Here is a 17,757-nt window from a genome sequence, read left to right on the forward strand (position 1 = left end):
GACAGCCAGGTGGACATCCATGTCTCTGGCCTCAGAGGAAGGAAAGTACAGTCTGACCATAGGTGGACAGCCAGGTGGACGTCCATGTATGGGGCCTCAGAGGAAGGAAAGTACAGTCTGACCATGAGAGGTGGACAGCCAGATGGACGCCCATGTCTCTGGCCTCAGAGGAAGGAAAGTACAGTCTGACCATGAGAGGTGGACAGCCAGGTGGACGTCCATGTATGGGGCCTCAGAGGAAGGAAAGTACAGTCTGACCATGAGAGGTGGACAGCCAGGTGGACGTCCATGTCTCTGGCCTCAGAGGAAGGAAAGTACAGTCTGACCATGAGAGGTGGACAGCCAGGTGGAGGTCCATGTATGGGGCTTCAGAGGAAGGAAAGTACAATCTGACCATGGGAGGTGGACAGCCAGGTGGACGTCCATGTATGGGGCCTCAGAGGAAGGAAAGTACAGTCTGACCATGAGAGGTGGACAGCCAGGTGGACGCCCATGTTCTGGCCTCAGAGGAAGGAATATACAGTCTGACCATGAGAGGTGGACAGCCAGGTGGACGTCCATGTATGGGGCCTCAGAGGAAGGAAAGTACAGTCTGACCATGAGAGGTGGACAGCCAGGTGGACGTCCATGTATGGGGCCTCAGAGGAAGGAAAGTACAGTCTGACCATGAGAGGTGGACAGCCAGGTGGACGTACATGTATCTGGCCTCAGAGGAAGGAAAGTACAGTCTGACCATGAGAGGTGGACAGCCAGGTGGACGTCCATGTATGGGGCCTCAGAGGAAGGAAAGTACAGTCTGACCATGAGAGGTGGACAGCCAGGTGGACGTCCATGTATGGGGCCTCAGAGGAAGGAAAGTACAGTCTGACCATGAGAGGTGGACAGCCAGGTGGACGCCCATGTCTCTGGCCTCAGAGGAAGGAAAGTACAGTCTGACCATGAGAGGTGGACAGCCAGGTGGACGTACATGTATCTGGCCTCAGAGGAAGGAAAGTACAGTCTGACCATGAGAGGTGGACAGCCAGGTGGACGTCCATGTATGGGGCCTCAGAGGAAGGAAAGTACAGTCTGACCATGGGAGGTGGACAGCCAGGTGGATGTCCATGTATGGGGCCTCAGAGGAAGGAAAGTACAGTCTGACCATGAGAGGTGGACAGCCAGGAGGACGCCCATGTCTCTGGCCTCAGAGGAAGGAAAGCACAGTCTGACCATGAGAGGTGGACAGCCAGGTGGACGTCCATGTACGGGGCCTCAGAGGAAGGAAAGTACAGTCTGACCATGGGAGGTGGACAGCCAGGTGGACGTCCATGTATGGGGCTTCAGAGGAAGGAAAGTACAGTCTGACCATGGGAGGTGGACAGCCAGGTGGACGTCCATGTATGGGGCCTCAGAGGAAGGAAACTACAGTCTGACCATGAGTGGTGGACAGCCAGGTGGACGTTCATGTCTCTGGCCTCAGAGGAAGGAAAGTGCAGTCTGACCATGGGAGGTGGACAGCCAGGTGGACGTCCATGTATGGGGCCTCAGAGGAAAGAAAGTACAGTCTGACCATGAGAGGTGGACAGCCAGGTGGACATCCATATATGGGGCCTCAGAGGAAGGAAAGTACAGTCTGATCATGGGAGGTGAACAGCCAGGTGGGCGTCCATGTATGGGGCCTCAGAGGAAGGAAAGTACAGTCTGACCATGGGAGGTGGACAGCCAGGTGGACGTCCATATATGGGGCCTCAGAGGAAGGAAAGTACAGTCTGACCATGGGAGGTGGACAGCCAGGTGGACATCCATATATGGGGCCTCAGAGGAAGGAAAGTACAGTCTGACCATGAGAGGTGGACATCCATATATGGGGCCTCAGAGGAAGGAAAGTACAGTCTGACCATGAGAGGTGGACAGCCAGGTGGACGCCCATGTCTCTGGCCTCAGAGGAAGGAAAGTACAGTCTGACCATGAGAGGTGGACAGCCAGGTGGACGTCCATGTATGGGGCCTCAGAGGAAGGAAAGTACAGTCTGACCATGGGAGGTGGACAGCCAGGTGGACGTCCATGTCTCTGGCCTCAGAGGAAGGAAAGTACAGTCTGACCATGGGAGGTGGACAGCCAGGTGGACGTCCATGTATGGGACCTCAGAGGAAGGAAAGTACAGTCTGATCATGAGAGGTGGACAGCCAGGTGGACATCCATGTCTCTGGCCTCAGAGGAATGAAAGTACAGTCTGACCATGGGTGGTGGACAGCCAGGTGGACGTCCATGTATGGGGCTTCAGAGGAAGGAAAGTGCAGTCTGACCATGATAGGTGGACAGCCAGGTGGACGCCCATGTATGGGGCCTCAGAGGAAGGCAAGTACAGTCTGACCATGAGAGGTGGACAGCCAGGTGGACGTCCATGTATGGGGCCTCAGAGGAAGGAAAGTATAGTCTGACCATGAGAGGTGGACAGCCAGGTGGACGTCCATGTCTCTGGCCTCAGAGGAAGGAAAGTACAGTCTGACCATAGGAGGTGGACAGCCAGGTGGACGTCCATGTATGGGGCCTCAGAGGAAGGAAAGTACAGTCTGACCATGAGAGGTGGACAGCCAGGTGGACGTCCATGTATGGGGCCTCAGAGGAAGGAAAATACAGTCTGACCATGAGAGGTGGACAGCCAGGTGGACGCCCATGTCTCTGGCCTCAGAGGAAGGAAAGTACAGTCTGACCATGAGAGGTGGACAGCCAGGTGGACGTCCATGTATGGGGCCTCAGAGGAAGGAAAGTACAGTCTGACCATGAGAGGTGGACAGCCAGGTGGACGCCCATGTCTCTGGCCTCAGAGGAAGGAATGTACAGTCTGACCATGAGAGGTGGACAGCCAGGTGGACGTCCATGTCTCTGGCCTCAGAGGAAGGAAAGTACAGTCTGACCATGGGTGGTGGACAGCCAGGTGGACGTCCATGTATGGGGCCTCAGAGGAAGGAAAGTACAGTCTGACCATGAGAGGTGGACAGCCAGGTGGACGTCCATGTACGGGGCCTCAGAGGAAGGAAAATACAGTCTGACCAGGAGAGGTGGACAGCCAGGTGGACGCCCATGTCTCTGGCCTCAGAGGAAGGAAAGTACAGTCTGACCATGAGAGGTGGACAGCCAGGTGGACATCCATGTATGGGGCCTCAGAGGAAGGAAAGTACAGTTTGACCATGAGAGGTGGACAGCCAGGTGGACGCCCATGTCTCTGGCCTCAGAGGAAGGAATGTACAGTCTGACCATGAGAGGTGGACAGCCAGGTGGACATCCATGTATGGGGCCTCAGAGGAAGGAAAGTACAGTCTGACCATGAGAGGTTGACAGCCAGGTGGACATCCATGTCTCTGGCCAGAGGAAGGAAAGTACAGTCTGACCATGGGAGGTGGACAGTCAGGTGGACGTCCATGTATGGGGCTTCAGAGGAAGGAAAGTACAGTCTGACCATGAGAGGTGGACAGCCAGGTGGACGTCCATGTATGGGGCCTCAGAGGAAGGAAAGTACAGTCTGACCATGAGAGGTGGACAGCCAGGTGGACGTCCATGTATGGGGCCTCAGAGGAAGGAAAGTACAGTCTGACCATGAGAGGTGGACAGCCAGGTGGACGTCCATGTCTCTGGCCTCAGAGGAAGGAAAGTACAGTCTGACCATGGGTGGTGGACAGCCAGGTGGACGTCCATGTATGGGGCTTCAGAGGAAGGAAAGTGCAGTCTGACCATGAGAGGTGGACAGCCAGGTGGATGCCCATGTATGGGGCCTCAGAGGAAGGCAAGTACAGTCTGACCATGAGAGGTGGACAGCCAGGTGGACGTCCATGTATGGGGCCTCAGAGGAAGGAAAGTATAGTCTGACCATGAGAGGTGGACAGCCAGGTGGACGTCCATGTCTCTGGCCTCAGAGGAAGGAAAGTACAGTCTGACCATAGGTGGACAGCCAGGTGGACGTCCATGTATGGGGCTTCAGAGGAAGGAAAGTACAGTCTGACCATGGGAGGTGGACAGCCAGGTGGACGTCCATGTATGGGGCCTCAGAGGAAGGAAAGTACAGTCTGACCATGAGAGGTGGACAGCCAGGTGGAAGCCCATGTCTCTGGCCTCAGAGGAAGGAAAGTACAGTCTGACCATGAGAGGTGGACAGCCAGGTGGACGTCCATGTATGGGGCCTCAGAGGAAGGAAAGTACAGTCTGACCATGAGAGGTGGACAGCCAGATGGACTCCCATGTCTCTGGCCTCAGAGGAAGGAAAGTACAGTCTGACCATGAGAGGTGGACAGCCAGGTGGACGTCCATGTATGGGGCCTCAGAGGAAGGAAAGTACAGTCTGACCATGAGAGGTGGACAGCCAGGTGGACGTCCATGTCTCTGGCCTCAGAGGAAGGAAAGTACAGTCTGACCATGAGAGGTGGACAGCCAGGTGGAGGTCCATGTATGGGGCTTCAGAGGAAGGAAAGTACAATCTGACCATGGGAGGTGGACAGCCAGGTGGACGTCCATGTATGGGGCCTCAGAGGAAGGAAAGTACAGTCTGACCATGAGAGGTGGACAGCCAGGTGGACGCCCATGTTCTGGCCTCAGAGGAAGGAATATACAGTCTGACCATGAGAGGTGGACAGCCAGGTGGACGTCCATGTATGGGGCCTCAGAGGAAGGAAAGTACAGTCTGACCATGAGAGGTGGACAGCCAGGTGGACGTCCATGTATGGGGCCTCAGAGGAAGGAAAGTACAGTCTGACCATGAGAGGTGGACAGCCAGGTGGACGCTCATGTCTCTGGCCTCAGAGGAAGGAAAGTACAGTCTGACCATGAGAGGTGGACAGCCAGGTGGACGTACATGTATCTGGCCTCAGAGGAAGGAAAGTACAGTCTGACCATGAGAGGTGGACAGCCAGGTGGACGTCCATGTATGGGGCCTCAGAGGAAGGAAAGTACAGTCTGACCATGAGAGGTGGACAGCCAGGTGGACGTCCATGTATGGGGCCTCAGAGGAAGGAAAGTACAGTCTGACCATGAGAGGTGGACAGCCAGGTGGACGCCCATGTCTCTGGCCTCAGAGGAAGGAAAGTACAGTCTGACCATGAGAGGTGGACAGCCAGGTGGACGTACATGTATCTGGCCTCAGAGGAAGGAAAGTACAGTCTGACCATGAGAGGTGGACAGCCAGGTGGACGTCCATGTATGGGGCCTCAGAGGAAGGAAAGTACAGTCTGACCATGGGAGGTGGACAGCCAGGTGGACGTCCATGTATGGGGCCTCAGAGGAAGGAAAGTACAGTCTGACCATGAGAGGTGGACAGCCAGGAGGACGCCCATGTCTCTGGCCTCAGAGGAAGGAAAGCACAGTCTGACCATGAGAGGTGGACAGCCAGGTGGACGTCCATGTACGGGGCCTCAGAGGAAGGAAAGTACAGTCTGACCATGAGAGGTGGACAGCCAGGTGGACGTCCATGTATGGGGCTTCAGAGGAAGGAAAGTACAGTCTGACCATGGGAGGTGGACAGCCAGGTGGACGTCCATGTATGGGGCCTCAGAGGAAGGAAACTATAGTCTGACCATGAGAGGTGGACAGCCAGGTGGACGTCCATGTATGGGGCCCCAGAGAAAGGAAAGTACAGTCTGACCATGGGAGGTGGACAGCCAGGTGGACGTCCATGTCTCTGGCCTCAGAGGAAGGAAAGTGCAGTCTGACCATGGGAGGTGGACAGCCAGGTGGACGTCCATGTATGGGGCCTCAGAGGAAAGAAAGTACAGTCTGACCATGAGAGGTGGACAGCCAGGTGGACATCCATATATGGGGCCTCAGAGGAAGGAAAGTACAGTCTGATCATGGGAGGTGAACAGCCAGGTGGGCGTCCATGTATGGGGCCTCAGAGGAAGGAAAGTACAGTCTGACCATGAGAGGTGGACAGCCAGGTGGACATCCATATATGGGGCCTCAGAGGAAGGAAAGTACAGTCTGACCATGAGAGGTGGACAGCCAGGTGGACATCCATATATGGGGCCTCAGAGGAAGGAAAGTACAGTCTGACCATGAGAGGTGGACATCCATATATGGGGCCTCAGAGGAAGGAAAGTACAGTCTGACCATGAGAGGTGGACAGCCAGGTGGACGCCCATGTCTCTGGCCTCAGAGGAAGGAAAGTACAGTCTGACCATGAGAGGTGGACAGCCAGGTGGACGTCCATGTATGGGGCCTCAGAGGAAGGAAAGTACAGTCTGACCATGGGAGGTGGACAGCCAGGTGGACGTCCATGTCTCTGGCCTCAGAGGAAGGAAAGTACAGTCTGACCATGGGAGGTGGACAGCCAGGTGGACGTCCATGTATGGGGCTTCAGAGGAAGGAAAGTACAGTCTGACCATGAGAGGTGGACAGCCAGGTGGACGTCCATGTATGGGACCTCAGAGGAAGGAAAGTACAGTCTGACCATGAGATGTGGACAGCCAGGTGGACGTCCATGTCTCTGGCCTCAGAGGAATGAAAGTACAGTCTGACCATGGGTGGTGGACAGCCAGGTGGACGTCCATGTATGGGGCTTCAGAGGAAGGAAAGTGCAGTCTGACCATGATAGGTGGACAGCCAGGTGGACGCCCATGTATGGGGCCTCAGAGGAAGGCAAGTACAGTCTGACCATGAGAGGTGGACAGCCAGGTGGACGTCCATGTATGGGGCCTCAGAGGAAGGAAAGTATAGTCTGACCATGAGAGGTGGACAGCCAGGTGGACGTCCATGTCTCTGGCCTCAGAGGAAGGAAAGTACAGTCTGACCATAGGAGGTGGACAGCCAGGTGGACGTCCATGTATGGGGCTTCAGAGGAAGGAAAGTACAGTCTGACCATGGGAGGTGGACAGCCAGGTGGACGTCCATGTATGGGGCCTCAGAGGAAGGAAAGTACAGTCTGACCATGAGAGGTGGACAGCCAGGTGGACGCCCATGTCTCTGGCCTCAAAGGAAGGAAAGTACAGTCTGACCATGAGAGGTGGACAGCCAGGTGGACGTCCATGTATGGGGCCTCAGAGGAAGGAAAGTACAGTCTGACCATGAGAGGTGGACAGCCAGATGGACGCCCATGTCTCTGGCCTCAGAGGAAGGAAAGTACAGTCTGACCATGAGAGGTGGACAGCCAGGTGGACGTCCATGTATGGGGCCTCAGAGGAAGGAAAGTACAGTCTGACCATGAAAGGTGGACAGCCTGGTGGACATTCATATATGGGGCCGCAGAGGAAGGAAAGTACGGTCTGACCATGAGAGGTGGACAGCCAGGTGGACGTCCATGTATGGGGCCTCAGAGGAAGGAAAGTACAGAAACTGGAGCAAGATCACCGCCGACCAGCTCGCCACCTCCCTCAGCCAGAGCCCACCTGTCAGGACCACGGACCCTAACACAGCTGCCCTCGACCTCACGCAGTGGCTGACCTCCTGTGCCGACGACCTCGCGCCACTGAAGAACCCCCTCACCAGGCCCAGAAGCAAGAAGGCCCCCTGGTTCACCGACGAACTTAAGGACTCCAAGAAGGCCTGCCGCACCCTCGAGAAGGCCTGGCTCCTCAACAAGACCGCCGACAACAGAACAGCACTGAAACTCGCCACTCGCAGACATCACCAGCTCATCCGCACCACCAAGAAGAAATCTCTGCGGGAACGACTGGACAAGAACGCCCACGACAGCAAGGAGCTCTTCAACATCGTCAAGGAGTTCTCCAACCCCAGCACCGGCAACAACGACATCACTCCCTCACAGGACCTCTGCGACTCCCTCGCCTCGTACTTCCACCGCAAGATCGCCAACATCCACAACAGCTTCGACATTTCACCCCCGCACCCATCGGCCGTACCTTCGCACCCCGCCGCCACCCTCCAGACATGGACCGAGGTGACCCCCGAAGACACGTCACGCATGATGAACACCATCCACTCCGGATCTCCGACCGACCCGTGCCCCCATCATGTTTTCAACAAGGCAGCCTCTACCATCGCACCCCACCTCCGAGACATCATCAACACCTCCTTCAACACAGCAACTTTCCCGGAGAGCTGGAAGCACGCCGAACTCAGCGCTCTGCTGAAGAAACCAACAGCGGACCCGACCGACCTCAAGAACTTCCGCCCCATCTCGCTCCTTCCTTTCCCCGCCAAAGTCATCGAGAAGGTCGTCAACAAGCAACTGGCCGCCTTCCTCGAGACGAACGGATCCCTCGACCCATCACAGTCCGGATTCAGAGCCAACCACAGCACCGAGACCGCCCTCATCGCAGCCACCGACGACATCCGAGCCCTGCTCGACAACGGCGAAACAGCGGCACTCATCCTCCTAGACCTCTCCGCAGCATTTGACACTGTCTGCCACCGCACACTAGTCCAACGCCTCAACGACACCGGCATCCAAGGGAGGGCTCTGGAATGGATCATCTCATACCTCTCAGGCAGAACACAGAGAGTACGCCTCCCTCCGTTCCGCTCCGAGGCCACCGAAGTCATCTGCGGCGTCCCGCAAGGATCGTCGCTCAGCCCCACTCTCTTCAACATCTACATGAAACCCCTCGCTGCCATCGCACGCAAACACAACCTCAACATCATTTCCTACGCCGATGACACCCAGCTAATTCTCTCCCTCACCAGAGACCCCGACACCGCCAAAGCCAGCCTGCACGAAGGGATGACAGACGTCGCTGAATGGATGAACATCAGCCGCCTGAAACTGAACACGGACAAGACAGAAGTCCTCATCCTGGGACCATCACCCTCCGCATGGGACGACTCCTGGTGGCCCCCGGCACTAGGCACCGCACCTGAACCGACGGACCACGCACGCAACTTGGGCGTCATACTGGACTCCTCCCTATCGATGACCAGACAAGTCAACGCCGTCTCCTCAGCCTGCTTCCACAACCTCCGCATGCTCCGAAAGATCTTCCGATGGATCCCAACCGAGACCAGGAAGACGGTCACCCACGCTCTCGTCACCAGCAGACTAGACTACGGAAACACCCTCTACGCCGGTACTACGGCCAAGCTTCAGAAAAGACTTCAGCGAATTCAGAACGCCTCCGCCCGACTCATCCTGGACGTCCCCCGACGCAGCCACATCTCGTGCCACCTGAGAGACCTGCACTGGCTCCCGGTCAACAAGAGGATCACGCTCAGACTCCTCACCCACGCACACAAGTCCCTCCACGACCTAGGCCCAGGGTACCTCAACAGCCGCCTCACCTTCTACACGCCCACCCGCCGGCTACGTTCCGCTAACCTCGCCCTCGCCGTCGTCCCTCGCATCCAGAGAGCCACCGCTGGAGGAAGGTCATTCTCCTACCTGGCAGCTAAGACTTGGAACTCCCTACCCGTCCACCTGCGGATGACCCAGGACCACCTGGCCTTCAGGAAACAGCTCAAGACCTGGCTGTTCGAGCAGTAGCAGACCCCCTTCCCCAAGCGCCTTGAGACCCTTACGGGTGAGTAGTGCGCGATATAAGTTCCATGATTGATTGATTGATTGATTGATCTGACCATGAGAGGTGGACTTACCTTCATCGGTGGAGCTCTGGGCTGGGTCCTCTTCTTCGGCTGCCTGACCACTACCCGACTTCCCTGTAAGGAAGAGACAGCACATCAGTGAGTGACCGCTATGACATGAGAGTGAGCAGCCTATGGCGGGTGTGAGTGCCAGACTGTGGCATGGGATTGAGAAGCCTATGGCGTGTGTGAGTGCCAGCCTGTCGCTTGGGAATGAGCAGTCTATGAGGGGTGTAAGGGCCAACCTGTGGCATAGGAGTGACCAGCCTATGAGGGGTGTAAGGGCCAGCCTGTGGCATGGGAGTGAGCAGCCTATTGTGGGTGTGAGTGCCAGCCTGTGGCATGGGAGTGAGCAGCCTATGAGGGGTGTGAGGGCCAGACTGTGGCATGGGAATGAGCAAGCGATGGCCAGTGTTGGTGCCAGCCTATGGCATTGGAGTGACAAGGCGCTGACGTGTGCGATTTCCAGCCTGTGGCATGGAGATGAGCAGCCTATGGCGGGCGTGAGTGCCAGCCTGTGGCATGAGAGTGCCAGGTGATGATGTGTGAGTGTCAGTCTGTGGCATGGGAGTGACAGGCAATGATTCATGTGAGTGCCAACCTGTGGCATATGGATGACCAGGCCATGATGTCTCAGTTCCAGCTCTAGGCTGATGGCATCTGGGAATGGAAAGTCGATGCTGGCGCCAGACATGCCTTTATGATACTGTTACGGTATGAAATATCTGGATGAGTGAGTTTGTATCTATCACTCTGCACAGCGGGAGTGATATCCTCACACTGCACATTAACTGGGGGGGGGGGCTTGGGAAGAGCACCTCTGAGGTGTCCAGAGTGAGACAGGTGCCCCAGGTGGAACGGTGCAGGACGTGGGAGGTACCAGGCTTCATTTGAGAGATTTATTGAAATTCATAACTTTGGGCGACAGTGTGGAGTATGAATGGTTTTTATGTTGGACTCAATACGCAAATGATGAAATAATATGTATGCAGTGGAAACAAATTTAATGAAAACTTTCACACGTTAGTAAATGTGAAACATATTGGATTTGTCCATCGCGTTAAGCCAGTCACCCCCCTAGTGAGGTCTTGCCTTCCAAAACTTCTGCTAGTATCCCAGGGAGCAGACAAGACAGCGGGAACAGGAGGGGGACGATATGTATCGATACCGGCCCTTTCTAGAATACTGGGGACGCCAAATGTTCTTCAACACATTGTGGCCTATTTGTGCCTTAACTTATTGCCCCCACACAGTTTGACCACAAAACATTGGGACAACTTTAGTAGCAACATGCCCTTAATGGTGACATTCTACAAGCACTGCGTAGAAATCCCCCTTGGACCTGCTCGAGCCTGTGGCCATTCTGCTGAAAGCCCTGTGGGCCTAGGGGAGGGGAGTGCTCCTAACACTCAAATCCTAGGCAATCCGGAAGCCTCCCTCACTGCTGCAGGTGCCCCAAAGTATTTATTATCAAACATAAAATGAGTAACAACCTGGTTTGCGCCCACCTTAATGTGCCATGCTGTGAGCAATTAGGCCAAAGCACAACCCACAAGCGGTGAGTGTGCCCAATGAGACACTCCCAGTTCTGTGTGATACAAACCCTAAGCACCCTGTGCCAGTTTGTGCATATCCTTTTGTGGTGACCAAACCCTATTGTGCCCCCTTACCTGGATGATCCCCAGTACGAGGGTACAGACACATGACCCAGTACTGTGCCAGTCAAACATGTAGACATGGAGTGGTATTCGCCCCCATTTCCGCTATCTCATGCCCTACAAGGCCGCTCGGTGCCCACCTCGCCTAAACAAGACAAGGTTGGATCACCATGTCCTTATTGTCTGCAAACCCCCTTTGTCATCTGTACGAAGTTGCTGTGACGCCATGGTGGCGTCCCTCACCCAGCATATGTATCCCATAACAACTTTAGCTACGGTATCCCAGCGTGCCACAGGGTTAGCCAATGTATTAGGATCTGAGGACAGGGAGTAAAACATAAGCAACTATACCTGCCGCTTCAGAAATAGAAATGCCAACTGTACGGGTAATTCTCGGCAATTATGCTCCAACCACATCTTCCCAGACTGCTGAAAGACGGCACCCGTTCATAAAGCTCCTGGGATGGTGAGAACAAAACCTTTCAACTTTCCATTTCTGACTAATTGTGAATACCTTCACCCCATGGCATCTTGGCGCTGACTGACATGGTTATTGTTACCCCTCACTGGTACTTGTTTTATCGACTTCTGAAGGATGAAATGCTAAGTGGACCTGCCGGGCTCTGAACCTGTGACCAGGGGTCAAACACAAGCCCCCTTCTGTTCTGCCTCTCCACAGACCTGTGAAATTGTGTCCAAGTGCCGGCTTCTGGCACTTGAACCCTTACTTGTACAGGCCCGAGCTAGAAACCTTCATCTAGACGGCCTGCCAGCCGGCTGACCACTTCCCACACCAGAGTGTCACCCAGCCACCCCTTGGCCAGGATACTCAACCAGGTATAGATGTATAGAAAGACCCATCTCTTGTTGGCTGTCTGCCACAAATTCTGCTGCATGTCCTACTCTGTTAAAGCCATCTGAACCCTTGACTTGGACGGGGCCCATGGCCCCAGATGTGGATGACTTCTCTGCTCTGCAGGTGTAAGACGCACCGACTGCGCCCGTCAGGGCACCAGCCACTAAATTCTGACAGCATATAAGAGCAATACATTGGAATCTGCAGGCTTTCTAGGTTGACCCGTATGGCACAATGTTAATCTGGATTTCCATTCTCGTAATAGGGCAGCTGCTTGATACCCGTGCCAGGGTGCGTCTGGGGAATTACTGTGACCTGCCCTGCCAATGTCCTGGTCAACGGTTCCCCTAGGCAGACCTTCGATCTATCTGGGCAGAACCTAACCCATCACACCCACGTATGCCCCTTTTCAAAACCACATTTGACCAACATGAGCCAGTGGTTGTCTGGCTGAAGCCCAGTAGGACCTAGCCGTAACTGAGCTGGGAGCTACCTCACTGTGAGGGCCCCGCTTCGGAGAGGTTAGAACATGCGGCCTCCCACCGAGTGGGTCTCTTGACTTTTTAATCTGACCTTTCAGGAGCCTTTAAAGCTGGTGTTTTGGGGCGGTAGCTTGATTTATATTCCCGGATATCTGAATGATTGCCATGAACATTTCTAAATGTTCCAGAACACTCGAGCTGCAGGATAAACTATCTTGCTTGCCGCAATTTGACACAGCAGCAGCTCAGTAATATTACTGCCAATAGTCTCTGATATGTGTTTATATCTAAAATTCATCAGATATTGATGTTCTTTAACCCCTTCAGCGCGGCGCGGATTTCCCGCTCCGTGCTGAAGGTTCCGTGCGCGGCCATGACGGAGCGGTTCCGTCATGCGCACAGAGCAACCGACACGCATGACGGAACCGCTCCATCACTCGCATTGAAGGGGTTAAACATTGTAGCAAAGCAGCGGCTCATTAGTATTACTGAAAATAATCGGACACTCCCCCATTTCTCATAAGTGAGGTCCCGTTTTGATCTACAAGAAACATGTTTTTCTGGCCGTTGCATGAAACACAAACACAACCTGTGACTGCCACAGACTCTTTACCACTGACACGAAATTAACGTAAAGGACAATGGTATTTACAACCATCCCTTTAAGATATATTCACGGTCATCGGGCAGGACTTTGCATATCAGAGCAGGCTCCATCAGGTGGCCCCCAGAAAGGCTAGGGCCTGTGTCCAGCGCCCACATTTCCCTTGCATTAAAATGTTTCTGACTTTAAGGGACAAATGAAGGTTATTTTTGTTTTTAATGTCTGTGCTGGACTGCTGCCTTCATACCAACCCTGAGTGTTTTAGAGCGGCGCCAGGAGAATGAACAAACACCCAACGGGCCCCGACTCCACACGAGTAAAACCCAAATGCTGCCTAACTGGTATCCCAGCACTCTCCAGTCAAGTAAACACATCTTGTACCAAACGTATGTACCACATTTGCGCGTGCCATTACATTGTTTCCAGAGGATGCACTTCCAGAAATTAGTTTAAAGAAGTGGGGGTCTCTATCACGTGGTGTGTTAAACACGCTCGGAAGCACTCTTTATTTTATGCCTATATTGCAGATAGTACACTGTCCCGTCAGGGACAACCGCTAAGAATAGATGCAGTTGTCCGGGCTTAGGCAGTTACAGAGATGCCGGCGCCCCCTACACAAGAGGTCAGGGGAGCATGAGCTGATGCTTAGGCTCGGGAAGCACTATTGAGCTCATGGTGCAGAGCACTAGGCCCCCGCCCCCTGGAAGCATGGAGGGCAAATCGCAGGGGCGTGCACCCACCCCAGCGTGGCTTCAACTCGTCGGGCCCGCCCAGGGACACAGGGATACCCGAAGAGCAATGCGCCCGTATGCTCCTAGTGGGGTGTCCCCGCAACGTGCACCGCGTGGCGGGAGGCACCGCGGAAGTGAGCCAAGAAACGCAAAATTCGCAAGCAGATTGCATAAACTTTATAAAATTGAACATGCGTTTTCAATATTAGCGCTGTGTAAGCCCTGCACTGCAGCATTTGCATTGCACTAGTCCGCAGTCATAAATGAACTCGTGATGGAATTGAGGCACTGGTGCCCTCCTAACTACTGAATCAACTGCGCGTTTTCTGCTTTACGTGTTTGTTCTCAGTTCAACTTAACACACCCGAGACTTGGACAGGCTTGACGATCCACCGCCAACAATAGCCCTTGCCCAGCGTGACTTTGAGCAAAACCCTCTGAAGGCTCGCTCGCAACTCAACCATTCATGAAGGATGGCCCCCGGTTGACCCGGGCTCTTTCCTACCCCCAAAACTTTCGGTCCCCTTGGCCCTTCTGCGACAATGTCGCCATCCCCATGGACTTTAAACTGTACAAACCAGCTGGCCCTGTGCTCCCGGCACTATATTGGCCCTTGACCGGTCACCTGCGGTCCCCGTGCGCGGCGACTGCCAACTTGGAGCATGACCATTCACTTAATTACCTGCCCCCCTTGCACCGTCACGGCCCCCTGTCCAACTTCGCACTACAAAGTCCCTGAAACACAACAAGAACATCACACACATTTATACAATTGGCAAAACATTTAGAAAGTGCGTCGGGACACCACAGCAAGCCTTCGCACTCGTGGTCAGTGCCAGCCGGCGAACCGCGACCACCGCCTCTGCAGGCTGCCACATGCTCAGTGGCACCTCCACCCAGACAGGGCACTCCATTCTTCCTGTCGACAACCTGCGTGCCACCAGGCTCCGCTGCTCTGTACCCCCCAACTACACGCCATGCTTCCATCGAGCGCCGCAAAGCAGGGGAATCTAGAGAATAGGAAGGCCACGTCTGTTTAAGGTATACAAGAGCCACAAGAACAAAACTCTCCCTTGAACACGTATCAAAAGTGGTATCTCAACCCCTGTTGGATTGATTGCATACATCTGAGCATGACATCGACGTGAAGCAGCATTAAAGCTATCTCTTCCCAAGGGAACAATGCAGAGAGACAACGGGGTGCAGAGTCCTGTGATCTGTGACATGCAGAGCTCATGGTGCATCCACTGGCGTGTAATGTGGACATCACATCCAGAGATGAACCAATTACACAATGTGCGTAGAAACTGCGTGCAGTGGAACGAAATGGCCCGGCAACACTAACATGTAGTCAGAGCGTAAACACTACACTGCCGACTAAATGCACAAAAGAGTCGAAAATGTGCGCATGCCTAGGTGATCGCAACACTGATCATGCTCTGGGTAATCAATCGACGCAATGGACTGCGTTTACAAGTAAGGCCACCGCGATAACATGCCAGAAAGTATCCTAATAACACGCAAATCCCACAGGGTGGTGAATCACATCAAGTTACGGTACAGTATTAACACGCCTGTGTTCAATGGGATCTCAACCATTTCAATCATGGGAGCTACTTGTGCCCAATGAAGCTTGTCCCGAGCCACAACCTTATTAATGCTATAATAAGAACCACATCAAACAGGGTTACATTGGTGGCCCCCCTGGGCAAGATTACTAGCAATGAACACATCTGTGCAGTACTAAGGGTTGACAGCAGACTGCCCGCCCCCGCCGGCCAAGCACTGCCTCCTCCTGCCCACCGGCCAACGTCCCCCAGTGCCGCCCCACACCGGGAGCGCGCTGATGGGTGAGGAAACCAGGAAAGGGACAACCTGCGCCCCCCTAATACACGCACAGGACAACTTACATACTCGCTAGAATCTACGTAAGTGCCCGAACAGAAAAGAAAACCAGCATGCATACTGCAATGCAGTACCATTATAAATCACCAGCGCCCTCATTAAAGCCCGTAGCATAGTTGAATTTATTAATCGGTCTCCTCCCTTTGGGGCCTGGGCTCATCATGCCGCGGACCTTCCACATGCATTGCTCTTTTTGCCTCTGCCCACCGGACAAAGCAGTCCACTATGGGGTGGCCCAAGCCGTCCCACTCGGCCTGAAGATATAACCCCCATGGCATCACAGTCAGGGGCCCCAGGGCACGCAGGACAACCCAAAGACCCTTCCCCCGGGCAACCACCGGATCGGAGCCACGGAGTACACAACAGGGGGAATAATAGTCCGCACTTACCGCAGCTAACCCGACGCCAACTGCATCTCAGTACCATGCGATGCGACCACCAACCCAGTTTGCAACTCAAAAGGAGGTGGAAACAAGGCAGACAGCAGCTTTAAAACGAGTGCCACAGCGAGCAACCATGACCCCAGGCCATGCAGGACCACATCGCGGGTCCTTTCCATGCAGCCCCCCATGCAACAAAACCCCACCCTCCGATCTAGGCGGGGACTGTAGGGGAGGGGGGCAATGCCCGAGCACTCACCGCAACAAACCAGCACCAGACAGGGGACATGCCAGCGTGTTCCACGGTCAATGACACCCACAAAGGGGAGGGGGGAATCACCGCCGAAGGCAACCATTGACCCGACGCGTGAGTGGTACTAGAAGGCCTAACCAGACGGCGCAGAACCTCAATGCCCACTCCAAGCGCCGCCAGACCAAGGGCTGAGCAACTGGACTTTCGCATCACCTCAAACCCCCTTCACTGCCACCAAGCCCGAGGCTCGGAGCCCAGCTCACGACTGGCAGGTCTGCCTCACCCCTGGCAAAAATGCTCTGGGGCGAAGGAAGGCCCAAAAGGTACACCCTGCCCCCCCAACTCACCGTGCGTGACGACCACCACTTGGTCCTGGGTACACAACACCCGAGGCACGCTGCAGACACAGCGTGTCCAGCGGGGCCAAAGAAGACCGCAACCACGCCAACCAATGCAAGACCAGACGGCGTGCCAGGCAACAAAGAGGACCCAAAATGGAGGGGGGAGGCCTAAATACCCTCCCCACCCCATGTAGCACTGGAAATTACGTGTCTGGCGCGCCCTGTAAGGGGACTCCTCTTGGAGCCCTGCAGTAGTGAATGGGGGTGGGGAAGTGCCCAAATGGAACTAAGGAGGGCCGCCCTCTGAGGTGGCCGCCTGCGGGGGCCGTGGGCAGCCGCAATGTCTGTGTAGAAAGGGGTTCGTCCAAAGGCATTTATATGTCAGACATGAATTACGCGGATTTACCAAGGAAAGAGTACTTGGCATCATGCCATAATCTGTGCTTCTGGGAAATGTTCAATGCAAAAATTATGTATAAGAACCCGTTGATTTAGGGGGAGCCAGAGTTTACAGAAGAATTTAACATTTCGCGAGTATTTCTTGATTTTGTTGGTCATTTGGACATACAATTATTTCAAATATTTTAGTACTCTGTATTAAGTTTGCACATTCAGCCTTCATGGCGATTCCACTTCCAGCAATGTGAGCTCCTTGGTTGGTTGTCTTCTTATTTTATAATATATATATATATATATATATATATATATATATTACCTACTGGCGGTCGCCAGTAGGTAGTTATAGTTAGGACCACGTTTCCATAGGAAATCCGCAACATTCTATTTTGAATAACTTTTGCGCCGGTCGACGAATCCTCGCGAATTTTTCAAAATAGGTGGGGCGCTACGCTCCGCTCCTACCCTGAAAGTCTCGGGGGGATTCGTCAAGCGGGGGCTGAGATAAAAGGGGGGTCCCAAAACGCGTTTTTCCCATGCATTTTTCCATAGGACCTTTAGACACAGCTACAGCCCGAACGGCTGAACAGAATTACTAGAAATTTGGCAGAGAGGTAGTCCTCAGGTCAAGGAAGTGCCTTTTGTAGGTTTGG

General features: G+C 54.3%; 1 protein-coding gene across 1 annotated transcript in view; it reads right to left on the reverse strand.

The window, feature by feature from the left end:
• The window catches only part of LOC146863616 (papilin-like), a 97,080-nt gene that overhangs the window by 36,885 nt on the left and 42,438 nt on the right, over nucleotides 1-17,757 (reverse strand). Inside the window, exon 4 of the mRNA XM_085627645.1 lies at nucleotides 9,511-9,573. Coding sequence (XP_085483771.1) covers nucleotides 9,511-9,573 — 63 coding nt within the window. The remainder of the gene's footprint in view (nucleotides 1-9,510; nucleotides 9,574-17,757) is intronic.

Source organism: Triturus cristatus, chromosome 2_1 (assembly GCF_964204655.1).
Source record: "Triturus cristatus chromosome 2_1, aTriCri1.1, whole genome shotgun sequence".
NCBI lineage: Eukaryota > Metazoa > Chordata > Amphibia > Caudata > Salamandridae > Triturus > Triturus cristatus.